Genomic DNA, 13063 nt, shown 5'->3' with positions numbered 1-13063 from the left:
GCTCTGTGACCGAAAAATTAGTGCAAGAGTAAAGGGAAAAGTGTTCAAATCGGTGGTTAGACCTGCCATGTTATATGGTGCGGAGACGTGGCCAATAAAGAAAGCACAGGAGAATAAGTTGGAGGTTGCTGAGATGAGAATGTTAAGGTGGATGCTTGGGGTGACAAGGAGGGATAAAGTGAGAAACAATTTTATAAGAGGAACAGCCAAAGTAACGGAGGTGACAAAGAAAGTACAAGAAAGGAGAATGCGATGGTTCGGTCATATCAAAAGGCGAGAAGAAGGATATGTCGGCAGAAGGATATTGGATATGGAAGTGGAGGGAAGAAGACGACGTGGCAGGCCAAAGAAAAGATGGAAGGATCGTATTGGAGAGGACCTGAGGGAGAGAGGATTGAGTGGAGAGGAGTTTGGGGACAGAGCCTTGTGGAGAAGACTAGTGAGGAACAGCGACCCCATATGAACATGGGAGCAGCTGCAGAAGAAGAAGAAGAAGAAGAAGGGATGTGTACCAAAATAACATTTCTAAAAACCTTTTCAACAACTTTTATTGATCACTGGTCATAAAAAAAGTTAGTATTAAAAATCCAACAAGAAAAATACATTTAACTCTTACATGGAAGTCACAATCCAAAGTCTTCCAAGGCTGGACTAAGGAAGCTCTGGGATCAAGGAATGTCATCTACTTCAGACAGAGGAAAAGTCACAATAAGCCTCTCACTCCACCTCTAGACACCTAACATTTGCCTGCCATTAGCACATGTTCTTGGACCTCATACACCAAACCTTTCTTTCCACATACAAAAATTTATTATATCCTCTCGAAATCCCCCCTTCCAGGTGCTGCCTGACAAGTACATAATGATTATACACCCACCTCTTTCTCTCTCTCTAGTCTGACAAGTTCCAGGCACAAATAGTTCCTGAAATAAAATCAGAACACACTTGCTGGACATCACACATCCAGTTCTCTTTCACAGGAATTAAATGATATTATTAAAGTGAGAAGTTTTCTTTCAATGCATAAAGCTTCTGATCTTTTAGAACTGAGTTCATTACTTATATAACAAACTTAAATATTGCACCTTTAACAAATGTATTAGTTTACTTAGGATACTTTAGAAATGTCCTCAAATTATTTAACTTACACATTAAAAGCTCAACAAATAAAAAACAAATCATGGTATACCAAGTACATATACATATTCAACAAACAACAATAGAATAAACTTTTAAGGGAATAACATTCTTAAGTTCACCGAGAATGGACTGGTTTGTAGCTCAGCTGACTGTAGCATTCCCCATCCCTTAGTCTTAAGATCTCTCATATTAGATCCAGTTATCCTCACCCATCTCTCCTCATCTACTCTCTCCACATACACCAACCTTCGCAATACTTCCACTTTTGCTGTCACCCAACTCTCTTGCTACACCAATTCCTCACACTTTCTCATTCTTCACTCCATCCATTCACATTATTCTTTAGCCATACTCTCCATTACATGCACAATCCTCTTATCTCCCACTTCTATAATATTCAGCTCCTCATTGCACATTTGATACAAAAACAGTACTACACTCAATTTCTTCTTTGCAGTCATTCCAAGCAATTCATACCTACAAGCTCATTCCTTACCATGTAGTGACTGGACATTTAAGGAAATACACATCAGATTCCTTTAGTTAAGCAATACATAAGAATGAGTATATGAATGTTTACAGGCTAGACATAAAATGAGACAAAAACAATGTCAAGTGTTAGTACAGACATCTGATAGTTTTAAGAGGAGATTAAACAGATTTACAAATAATAAAGACAATTGGTAGTCTCTCTTTTTCTGTTCTTATTCAAACTATGATGAGTATTATGTCAAGTCCTCTTCAAATACAATCTTGACTGTTTGGATTATTTCCTGTGTTTTAGAGCACCAGTCTATTCATGAAACTACCATTTATTCTTAACTTCCACCAGGAACTGACTCGAATAAAGAGTGTGAATGACATGTGTGGTGTACTGTTCCAGCCAACCCAATGAGTCTAAACTTTGCCTCTATGTAATGTTCCACCACCCACAATAATATATTTATTATTTAAAATTATATCCTCCAGCTATCTATCAACCTCAAACACTCCCTCATTGTACTGTTACTTTCATAATGAACATACAGAGGTGAAACAAGGTCCACATCAATATGATGGTAGAACATTGTCTGTCGTACCTACAATTCATTGACTCAAGATTCACCCACTCCTAGTATATTAGCATCTTCCAACCTAACTGTGAAGGTGAGAGTAAGATAGAGGAAAGAAAGTTTGAATGAAAGAAGAGAGAGAGAGAGAAACATACAAGACACAAGTTTCATCCACAAAATTTATAAAAATATATCACCACATATTTTCTCTTTTATAAATCCAATGGGCAGCTAGCTATACATGGCCTGTGCAAGGAGTGTAAACACTTTGCTCACACAACCCAGACAGTGAAGAGGACGATGTTTGAGGTTAAACTGGACGGAGATGAGGATGATTAGATGGATATGTAGTGCATCCCTGAACAAGAGGAGAGCAGACAGAGAGCCTAGGGATAAAAAGGGAGTAAAATATAGAAATAAATTAAAGATGTGCTGTACTCATTTGTGAGCACTGGTGTAGGGAAGGCATACCACTCTACTATGAACTCAAGATTTGGAGTAGGGAGGACAGTTCCTTTCTCCACCATTTCTATGTTCCTAGTCTTAGCTGCCCGGCACCCACTTAAAACTGGGTGAACCTAGGAGCAGACAGTTGTTCCAGAAAAATCCAGGCTGTAACCAGGATTCAAATGTGGGGCTTCTTGCATTGTAGTCAGAAGCACTATTGCCTAAGCCACCCCACTCATTATGACAGGATGTAAGTGTGTAAGGAAGGTGGCAAGAGGAGACACCCAAAGGTGGTTCTGGCAGATTGTATGGATGGTGGAGTGACTTGAGTGAAAAAAGTTTGATATCTAAACATAGTAAAAGTGTTTTTAACTTCTGAATAATAAAAAAAATAATAATAATAAGCCCAATGTTTGTGCAGAAGGAAGACTTCTAGTTGTGTATGGAGCCCTTTTAAAATGGTGATGATAGTGATGATAATGATAATGGTGGTGATTGTGGTTATCTGGGTTATCAACAATAAAAATTATATATACAATATGATAAGACATATGTATATATATAATTACAAAAAAGATACAACTCAAAAGTTGTCATGTAAGGGATCACAAAGTTGTGACTTGGGGAAGTACAAGTGGATACAAGTTGCTGGCCTTGAGTCTAATGAAAAGGGACATGTGAAGGTTAATAAGGCTGTGATCTGGGGAGCTACAGTTACTGGACTAAGTCAACATTTGTCTCATCACCTACAATCATTCTATTTATATATCAGGCAATATTCTTGCCAGCACTCCTGGCACCTTACAATCAAGCTTCTAGGAAGAATACTCCAATCCATATCCTTTCTTCCCATAATGCCATTCATCATTTTCTTGACTTGGACTCTCATTCTTACAAAAAATAACCATCCTAATTTTATCAATATTTAACATTGTTTCCTCGATGCACATGATATCAGAAGTATTTACCACATGGTTTATTATCTTAATAATCTCCTTGTTAGGTAATGTTGAACACTCAACACTACATCTCATTCTTCTCTCTATTTCATTCTCATCAGATGTATGCACCATGTTTATAGATCTTAATAATTTCACTATTTGGTCATGTTGCACATTACAACCTTAACTTTGCACTATATCTCTTACTATTGTCCTTATCACTTTCTCTCCTGCAAGCATCTGTCCAAGCAGTAATGAACAACCATGGTGATATCACACATCCTACAACAATCCCAGACCTTTTTCATTAATTCATCCTCATGCCCATGTCTATATGGGTAAGTTGTCATCAGGCCTCTAGTGGGATCTTCCTTTTGACCCCACCACATGTCTTACTGAGGTCCATGAAAGTACTATCAGACTTATCTTTCACTATATGCTTCCCTACTACTGTTTTCGCAGTAAAAATCAGATCCACAAACCTTCTACACTGTCCCTTGTTCCATACATTGTTTTATCTCTGTATCACCAATCTCTCACTTAGATCCTCTCATACAATTTACCTAACACAATGAGTAGATCCTATATATACATATATAGTTTCCAGCAGAGAGCATGAGGCAGTGCAACTCAAAGCTGGTAAATAGGAAGGATGCATCAGGAAAGAATTTTCCAAATCATCACACAAATTGTCTGCTGTGGAAACCCTCAACAAAGACAAGCAAAGAAAAGAAGAATCCTCATCCTAAAGCTGTTGAAGTCATTCCTGCTCCATTTGTTTTGCATAATGGTACAATGATAGCTTGAGATAGAAAAAAATTCAGCAACATAATAATTAAGTATTACTATACTTAATATACCAACACATACATCCATAAAACCTAAGAACTCGCTAACCAAGAGTACTAACTCTATCAATTGTGCGTGAGCAGGAAAGATTTTGTGCATAGATGAAAATAAAACTGGCTATTTAGAGCTCCAAAACCGTTAAGACTAAAATATATTATCTCTGTAAAAAGATAAAAACATTAAATAGATCAAATACTACACATTAAAAACTCTTCAGGTACCACAGATAAAAGAAGGTGGTAATGCGGGAAGAGGATCACATGGGAGGGGAGCTGGCACCTCAGAGCTCGTCATGCTTGGGTCCGGAGAACTCTTCGTGGGAAATATAGCCATCCCGGTCCTTATCTTCGTGGTGGAAGATCTCCTCAGTGATCTTGTGTGGGTCCTGCCCATTCTCCAGCTCCTCAGCTGGCAGCTGAGTCTTGATGTAGTCTAACACCTGAAGAACCACAGAGGAGGTGAGTGCATGATCAGTAAAAACAAGGGTGTATGTGGGCTAAGGGGGAATCTGCCAATCAATAAATTTCTAGGTTTTGTGTAATCTTAAATTAAATATTCCTAGAAATAAGATGTATGCATACACAGAAAAGAAGAAACAAGTAAAAGAGGTTTAAGACTAATAATGAAGAATGAGCAGGGTGTGGTGGGAGTGGAATCTGCCATAATTAAATTTGTAAGTCTTGAGACCAACAGAATTTAATTTTCCTAGATATACATAGGACAGAAGAAACATGAAGAAATTAATGAGGATCAGAATTGTCTTAGGGATGTAACATAATAATTTAAAAATGTAGTTGGAAACAGTTTTCCCTCCAGAAAATAAGTGTATAAACAAATGAGAATTTGGATGAAAAATTCCAAAGAAACATGAACCACTAAACTGCAGCTTAACTAAATTTGGAAAGTGAAGAAATGCAGGAGTCAGAGCATTTAGCAGAGGGATGAAAATATGCACTGAAAATAAACTAATATCAAAGAATGGATAAAAAAAAAAAAAAAAAAAAAAAACTAATGCAGAATGACCTTAAGTAATTTGTCAGGCAAAATTGCATGTACATGATGAAGTATGAGAATTCCTGACTCCAGGTTTCAAATTCTTCCACAACAAATAAGAGAAAATTTGCTCAGTTTCTTTTCAATGATGGATTATTGATATTATTTATTTTATCTGTTAGGAATGGAGATGCATCTTATGTTCAGTGATACCATTTTGTATCACAGAAGTATTCATGTTTACACAGTTAAGTGTGATCAAAACATTTTGAGTGTTTTGTTTTGTATGTTCAGTATAAAAGGAACATTCTTTTGCCATATTTGTCCCTGTATTCAAAGATGGAGTTTTCAGCTTGTACCATGGATAAAACACTAAGAAATACACATTCAGTGATCAATTATGAAGCATATATTTTTGTCAACTACAATTCATTTTATCATCACACTGGTGCATATGATATTAGCTAGATACCAAAAGCATTATTAGAATAAAAAGTTAAAATACTGAAGCAACATTTTAGTTTTGTAAAATTTTGTCACGAATAAATTTTACCAACTACAATTCATATTAATATCACACTGATGCATAAAACACACACACAAACATTAACATGGACAGAGATAAACACAGTGCTACTATGGCAAGATAGAAGATATGTACATATAGTTGATGCCTAGAGTCACCTGTAGGCAATTGCCATTTTTGTTAATAAATAAGTGAGATTTCAAGAAAAGCATTAAAATAAAAGCTTAAAATAGTGACTTTAGCAACATGCCAGTTAAAAAAAATTCATCTTAAATATATAAATGAGCTTTGAAGGGTTAAAATAGGTTTATTTATTAAGAAACGTGGGATATACACTGCCTTTAGTTTTGTATCTATGAAAAAAAAAAAAAAAAAAAAAAAAAAAAAAAAAAAACCACACATACCCAAACAGGATAACCTGCAGTGCAAAGGCACAGATCAAGAGAGAAGAATGGCACAGAGGACAGAAGCAGTGTGAAGGGAAAACCGTGGTAAGTGCAGCACACAAGAGAAAGATGTGAGTGTCACAGAGGACACACTGCAGTGTGTAGAGAGGAAGAGATTACATCCTTAAATACTGGGAAAGTCATACATAAACCTAATTTTATGGTAATATGGTTCATGAATGATTACAAATAACAATTATGCCTTATACTTACCTAGGAGTCATTACTAAGAGCCCATTTCCTGATAGTTATCTGGATACATAAATAATGCTCAACAACACATCAGTGTTACAAAGTAAGAACAAACAAATTTCCACTAGAATATACCACCTGTTATCAATATTATTGTACAAGGCATTTTTACAATATTTTTTGTGTGTGACAATGAAGTTCTTAAGTAATGATTCCCTAAACTATGGTACACAGTATACTTTCTGAAACCGTACCAAGTATCTTCACTGGGTCACCACTACTAAAGAAGTCTTATAAGTGCAATGAGTTGAAAAGGTCATCCCACAAATAACCACACTTGTTATTACACACACACACACACACACACATTCGAAGCACAAGATCGCATAGTAAAAAGCTGAGGAAGGGAAGATGTCTAAGAGATATTAAAAAATATAGTTTCCCGCAAAGATGTGTTGAGACGTGGAACAGCTTGAATGAAGAAGTGGTGTCAGCAACGAGCGTGCATAGTTTTAAAGAAAAATTGGATAAGTGTAGATATGGAGACAGGGCCACACGAGCATAAAGCCTTGGCCCTGTAAAACTACAACTAGTTAAATACACGCACGCACACACGCACACATACACACACGGTAGCTCAGTGGTTAGAGCGCTGGCTTCACAAGCCAGATGACCGGGGTTCGATTCCCCGGCCGGGTGGAGATATTTGGGTGTGTCTCCTTTCACGTGTAGCCCCTGTTCACCTAGCAGTGAGTAGGTACGGGATGTAAATCGAGGAGTTGTGACCTTGTTGTCCTGGTGTGTGGTGTGTGCCTGGTCTCAGGCCTATCCCAAGATCGGAAACAATGAGCTCTGAGCTCGTTCCGTAGGGTAACGTCTGGCTGTCTCGTCAGAGACTGCAACGGATCAAATAGTGAATTACACACAGGGCCCAGTAGCTCAGTGGTTAGAGCGCTGGCTTCACAAGCCAGATGACCAGGGTTCGATTCCCCTGCCAGGTGGAGATATTTGGGTGTGTCTCCTTTCACGTGTAGCTCCTGTTCACCTAGCAGTGAGTAGGTACGCGATGTAAATCAAGTTGTGACCTTATTGTCCCGGTGTGTGGTGTGTGCCTGGTCTTAGACCTATCCCAAGATCGGAAATAATGAGCTCTGAGCTCGTTCCGTAGGGTAACGTCTGGCTGTCTCGTCAGAGACTGCAGCAGATCAAACAGTGAATTACACACACACACACACACACACACACACACACACACACACACACACACACACACACACACACACTCTGCGCAACATGGGACATCTGCGCAACATGGCGGCCGTGAACTCGAAAGATGAATCAGACTTCACAGGATTTCAAGGAATAATGGAGAAGAGCGTTTATGTGAAGAAAATTCTGGAGTTGGAAGGTAAAATTGAAAAACTGTTTGAAAAGTATGGGGGCCTGGAAACGAGTTATGACAATGTAATGAAAGTGTGCCGATATGAAGAAAGAAAATGAAGTACTGAAAGAGGAAGTTAAGCTAATTAAAGTGAATTGCGACAAATGTGGAGAATCTTTAGGAAAAGTGATGGAGAAGCAGGCTGAATGGAAAAAAAGTCAGGAAGTGGAAAGAAAGGAGGTAAATTACAAAGATCGGAAATAATGAGCTCTGAGCTCGCTCCGTAGGGTAACGTCTGGCTGTCTCGTCAGAGACTGCAGCAGATCAAACAGTGAAACACACACACACACACACACACGAAAAAAAAAAAAAAAATAAAATAAAATAAAAAGGAAAGCAGAAGAAAATGAGAACAGGAATAGAAGAAAGAAGAAATAAAGAAAGAATAAATGAGGAAGAAAGAATATAGGCATTAGAGTAAGCAGCAAAATAGCTATTAAAACCTGATGTGCAGCACAGTCAACAAGACAATCAGTGGATATGGGTGGCTGCCCTGAGCACTGCCCCTCACCTCTTCTTTGGACAGGTGGTCATCACTGTCACCATCGATCTGCTTGAAGATGTTCACCGCAGGAGGAGCATCACTGATAGAGATAAGGTCAACTTCGAACACCAGCCAGGCATCTGAAGGCATGAAATGAGTCGGTAACTATTGGAGGATAATGTTAATGTATCTAAATGAGTGAAAGGATTGTTGGTGGGAGCATCTCACTAGACCTTTTTTATTTGATAATTTTTATTGCCCTTGACCAGTTTTCTCCTCTTACATAAAAAATAGTGTTTGAGGTTACAGCAAGGATGATGGATAACTTATATTACCTTCTTTAATTATCATTGTTACTATACAGTATGTGCACTTATTGTTACTTTCACTACTACCATTAGAACAACTACTACTACTATCAACCTTATTCATCTCACTTCACCCGTCATTACTTGCACTCCAGTAACACCATTCCTGTTTCACACACTACAAGTACATATTACTCACTGGGAGGGATGACGTCTCCAGCACCATGGTCTCCGTAGGCCATCTCAGGTGGGATGGTGAGCTTCACCTTATCTCCAGGGCATAAGTCCAGGAGGCCTTGGTCCCAGCCCTTGATGACCTGACCCACACCAATCTGAACTGTGAATGGCTTGTCACGATCCAAGCTGTTGAGAGAACATGTAAGGCAAATGACATGATGGATAGGATGGGACATGAAATAATGTATTCAAGCTTGATAAAGTCAGATTAAGAGAATAGATAAGAGGAATTAGTCCCGAAAGCATGGCAGATGAATGGAATAGACACAAAGTAGTGGGTTAGAGAGAGAGAGAGAGAGAGAGAGAGAGAGAGAGAGAGAGAGAGAGAGAGAGAGAGAGAGAGAGAGAGAGAGAGAGAGAGAGAAGGGGGAGGGGAACCACCAGTCACTAATATAAACAAATACTGCCTCTGTGTCAAAATGTGGACAATTTGCAGCTCAGTGATTTTATCAGTAGTATGAGACATAGAAAGATTCTTCCTTTAAGCCAACTTCTGTACCCTGCTACCATATTGTGAGGTAGTGTCTTAGCGAGGGAAAAAACATATGTATTAACATCACTGTCTATATCATGAATAGAAGGGGATTCATAGTAGCTTTGTATTACCTGGCTTGAACACTGCACTAAGATAGTTTGGTCATTTAGTAAAGAGAGAAAACCAGAAACTGATTCAGAGCTCAGAGAAAAACCAGTTGATGGGAGAAGATTGAGAAGACAAAGGGTGAGACAGAGGGATAAAATTACAATAGAACTGTAAAGGAAGAAAGATAGGAAGATGATACAGGAAACAGAAACAACTGGAGACTTGTCCATGATGCCAACCCCATAAAAGAACACTGTACTAGCATTACATATTGCTATCACAAAGTATCCAACTTAATTTACCCCATGACACTCCCTCTATAAGCTGAGTCTTCAACGTTGTAAACACAGATGGTCAAAGAGGGAATCTTCTCGTGGGAAGGAAGTTGCTTCAGTTGAAAGGAAAATAAACTTATGACACACACACACACACACACACACACACACACACACACACACACACACACTAATGTGGAAAATGCTACTATCAGTTAGATTCTCAAGATCAGATACAATGTTAATAAATGGTAATGCAATGTTTTTTCAAGGAACATGCAAGTAATGATTCCAGTAACAAGTCTATCTGTCTATCTCTATAATTTCTAAAAAGCTCCCTAAAATTCTGAAGAATAAAAAAAAAATCTGAAAGTTGAAATAAGAGGAAGAATTCTTGCTGTCAACCTCTCATTTCTGCATCTTGTTTGAGTATGATAGGCCACACCTAAGACTAGCCTCGCTTACAAGGGGGAACAATGACTTTCAGAATGTGAACCTCAGGATAACGCATGTGGGGGAGAGAAAGAAAAATAAACAAAGAGAGATTCACATGATACACAGGATGAAAATGAGGAGGGAGGGGAAGGGAGGAATAATGTAGATAAAGAAAGAAATATGTGGATTATAAACATCATCTTGTCTGTTTTAATTCTGTGTGTTCTCCCTTCAAGACTTATCCATGGCAGTCTTTCACACACTGGTGCCAAACCCATCATGATCACTACATACATCTGACACCATCAGCCACTGTCAACAAATTACAAAAGGAACTTAATAACTTCTGGCCGTCTTTGCCAGATGAACCGCCATTGATAAACTATATAATGTACTCCAAGGCAACTTCAACATTCTGTACCTAACCATTTCTTCTTCTCTTTCCACTAGAGGCATTTAAACAGAGGTCAAACAGATTCTTTAGGGAACTTGCAGTTTAAGTGGGTATATATATTTTTTTAATATTTTGTTGCCCTTGGCAAGCTTCCCTCTCACATAAAAAAAAAAAAAAGGCAGGTCATTTCACAGGTTTCAGTGACATGACCAAGGCACACTCAATCCTGTCAGTACTGCTCATCCCTGCACTCTCGTCAGCAGGGTCAGGGTTAGTTATAGTTCACTGCACGGCCACACTGAAACCAGCATATGGCCAGCCTGATGGAACACTGGGAGGCAAGGTGTGAAGACTATGATCTCCCAGCTGTCAGCCTAACCTCTACTACTTAGGTTATATCAGTTTAACACTAATTAATGCCAAGATTGTTTTTATTTATTTTTTTTCCTGATTGGTCTTCATACTTTAGTTTCTAAAGGAAACATTCATCTGAGTGGGACGGGCCATAGTGACAGCACAAGGAAACACTCTTCATCTGCAACACCACAAACTTTTTAACTACACTACCTAGGCGACTAACAATTTTAATGGGGCTTTTTTTTCACTCTTTGGTGCCTTTGACCACAGCCCCACTAACATAGAATAGTAATGATAATTACTATTAGGACCAATTCTTTAGCAATCTGGAAGCTTGCCTCTCTCTCTCTCTCTCTCTCTCTCTCTCTCTCTCTCATGACCACTAAGCATGAGCAAGAATAGGAAAATATCAGTATTGGGGCTTGAAACAGCAGGGCAACAAATGCTCACCTGGAGTCGAATTTCTTGCCGTCTTCCAAGAGTGTTCCCGTGTAGTGCATGGTCAACATATCCCCGTTACTGGATCGCCTGTCACACGTCTCCTCCTTCAACTTCTCCACTTTGAGCTCTCCAGCGCATGCCGTGGCAACCACCAGGCTCAGGACAACAAGCAGGTCTCGTGAAGTCATCGTGGGGTCAACGGCCAAGACTCGGCACCCTGAGATACCGGTGGTCTGGTGTGGTCTGGCTCAGCGGCGGCGGCGGAACGCGGACCCCAGAGAGTAGCGGGTGTTGCGTCATCAGGTTGCGTCGCAATTCGTTTTTAGTGTCTCGTTTCTCTCTCTCTTCACTTCATCTTTTTCCCCTTAACTCTGATTCCCATGTCATGTTTTTCTAGATCTAATATACGAATATAGAGAAACCATTCTCACTTGACAAAACATACAAATTAGTGATATATGGAAGGTATTGTTCAGTAACTTTCAAGCTTTCAAGGTTCAGGATAGGACATTGTAATGGTGCCACTTCCAGCTGGTGATGTCAGGTACACGTGTAGTACAGTGAACGTATGTATAAAGATGTGGGAGGCACATGCTACATTTACCAAACATTCACCACACCTACACATATCTTGTAAATGTTTAAAACACTTCATACATTACTTATAATACTGTTAACTGTTACACATCGTAGAAATGAAGGAGTGACTAAGCTAAATATGGTCATGTTCTGATGCCTACTAAATCTAAATATTACATAGAAAGTAAAGAATGGAAAGGGGAGAGCAATATATATATATATATATATATATATATATATATATATATATATATATATATTTTTTTTTTTTTTTTTTTTTTCTACTGCCGCCTAACTTCTCTTTCTCTTTCTCCTCCTCCTCCTCCTCCTCCATTTCTACTATTTACTTTTACTCTTCTTATCTACACTGCAAATAACGCAATAGCAACAAACATATCAAAAGCTTTTGATAGAGTCTGGCACAAAGCTTTGATCTCCAAACTACTCTCCTACGGGTTCTATCTTTCTCTCTGCATCTTTATATCAAACTTCCTCTCCGACAGTTCTATTGCTGCTGTGACACACCGCCCCTATGCTTCTCCTAAACCTATTAACAGTGGCGTTCCACAGGGCTCTTTTCTGTCACTCACTCTAGCTTATTCTGTTATTCATCAATGATCTAAGACACATTGCTTGTCATATCCACTTCTACGCTAATGATACCACGCTAGTTACACCTTTCCACGTCTTTTCAGAGAAAACCAGGAAGTTGAGATCCAGCAGGGACGCCACAGAACGCCTGACTTCTGATTTCTTGAAAAAGAGAAAACTTCTGGCCTCTGATCTCTCTAAGATTTATGATTGGGACAGAAGAGCTTAGTAGTATTCAGTGCCTCAAAAACTCAATCCCTATATTTATCAAGTCAACATAACCTTCCAAAAAACTATTTCTTTTTCTCCAATGGCACTCAACTGTCCCTCTCATACACTGAATATCTTCGGT

General features: G+C 38.8%; 2 protein-coding genes across 2 annotated transcripts in view; both read right to left on the bottom strand.

Annotated features, from left to right (window-relative positions):
- Positions 1 to 531: 531 nt before the first annotated feature.
- Positions 532 to 11930, bottom strand: LOC123519391 (FK506-binding protein-like). Its single transcript, XM_045280671.1, has 4 exons — positions 11551 to 11930; positions 9019 to 9182; positions 8539 to 8651; positions 532 to 4868 (listed from the first exon to the last, which is right to left on the bottom strand). The coding sequence occupies exons 1-4, from the start codon at positions 11727 to 11729 to the stop codon at positions 4710 to 4712; spliced, it is 615 nt and encodes a 204-aa protein (XP_045136606.1). The 5' UTR covers positions 11730 to 11930; the 3' UTR covers positions 532 to 4709.
- LOC123519393 overlaps positions 11904 to 13063 on the bottom strand; it is a 2402-nt gene continuing 1242 nt past the window's right edge. The window contains exon 2 of the mRNA XM_045280674.1: positions 11904 to 11940. Within this exon, the coding sequence (XP_045136609.1) occupies positions 11935 to 11940 (6 nt within the window). The 3' untranslated portion in view covers positions 11904 to 11934. The remainder of the gene's footprint in view (positions 11941 to 13063) is intronic.

This window comes from Portunus trituberculatus, chromosome 45 (assembly GCF_017591435.1).
Source record: "Portunus trituberculatus isolate SZX2019 chromosome 45, ASM1759143v1, whole genome shotgun sequence".
NCBI lineage: Eukaryota > Metazoa > Arthropoda > Malacostraca > Decapoda > Portunidae > Portunus > Portunus trituberculatus.
This window is presented reverse-complemented; position numbering and strand designations above follow the sequence as displayed.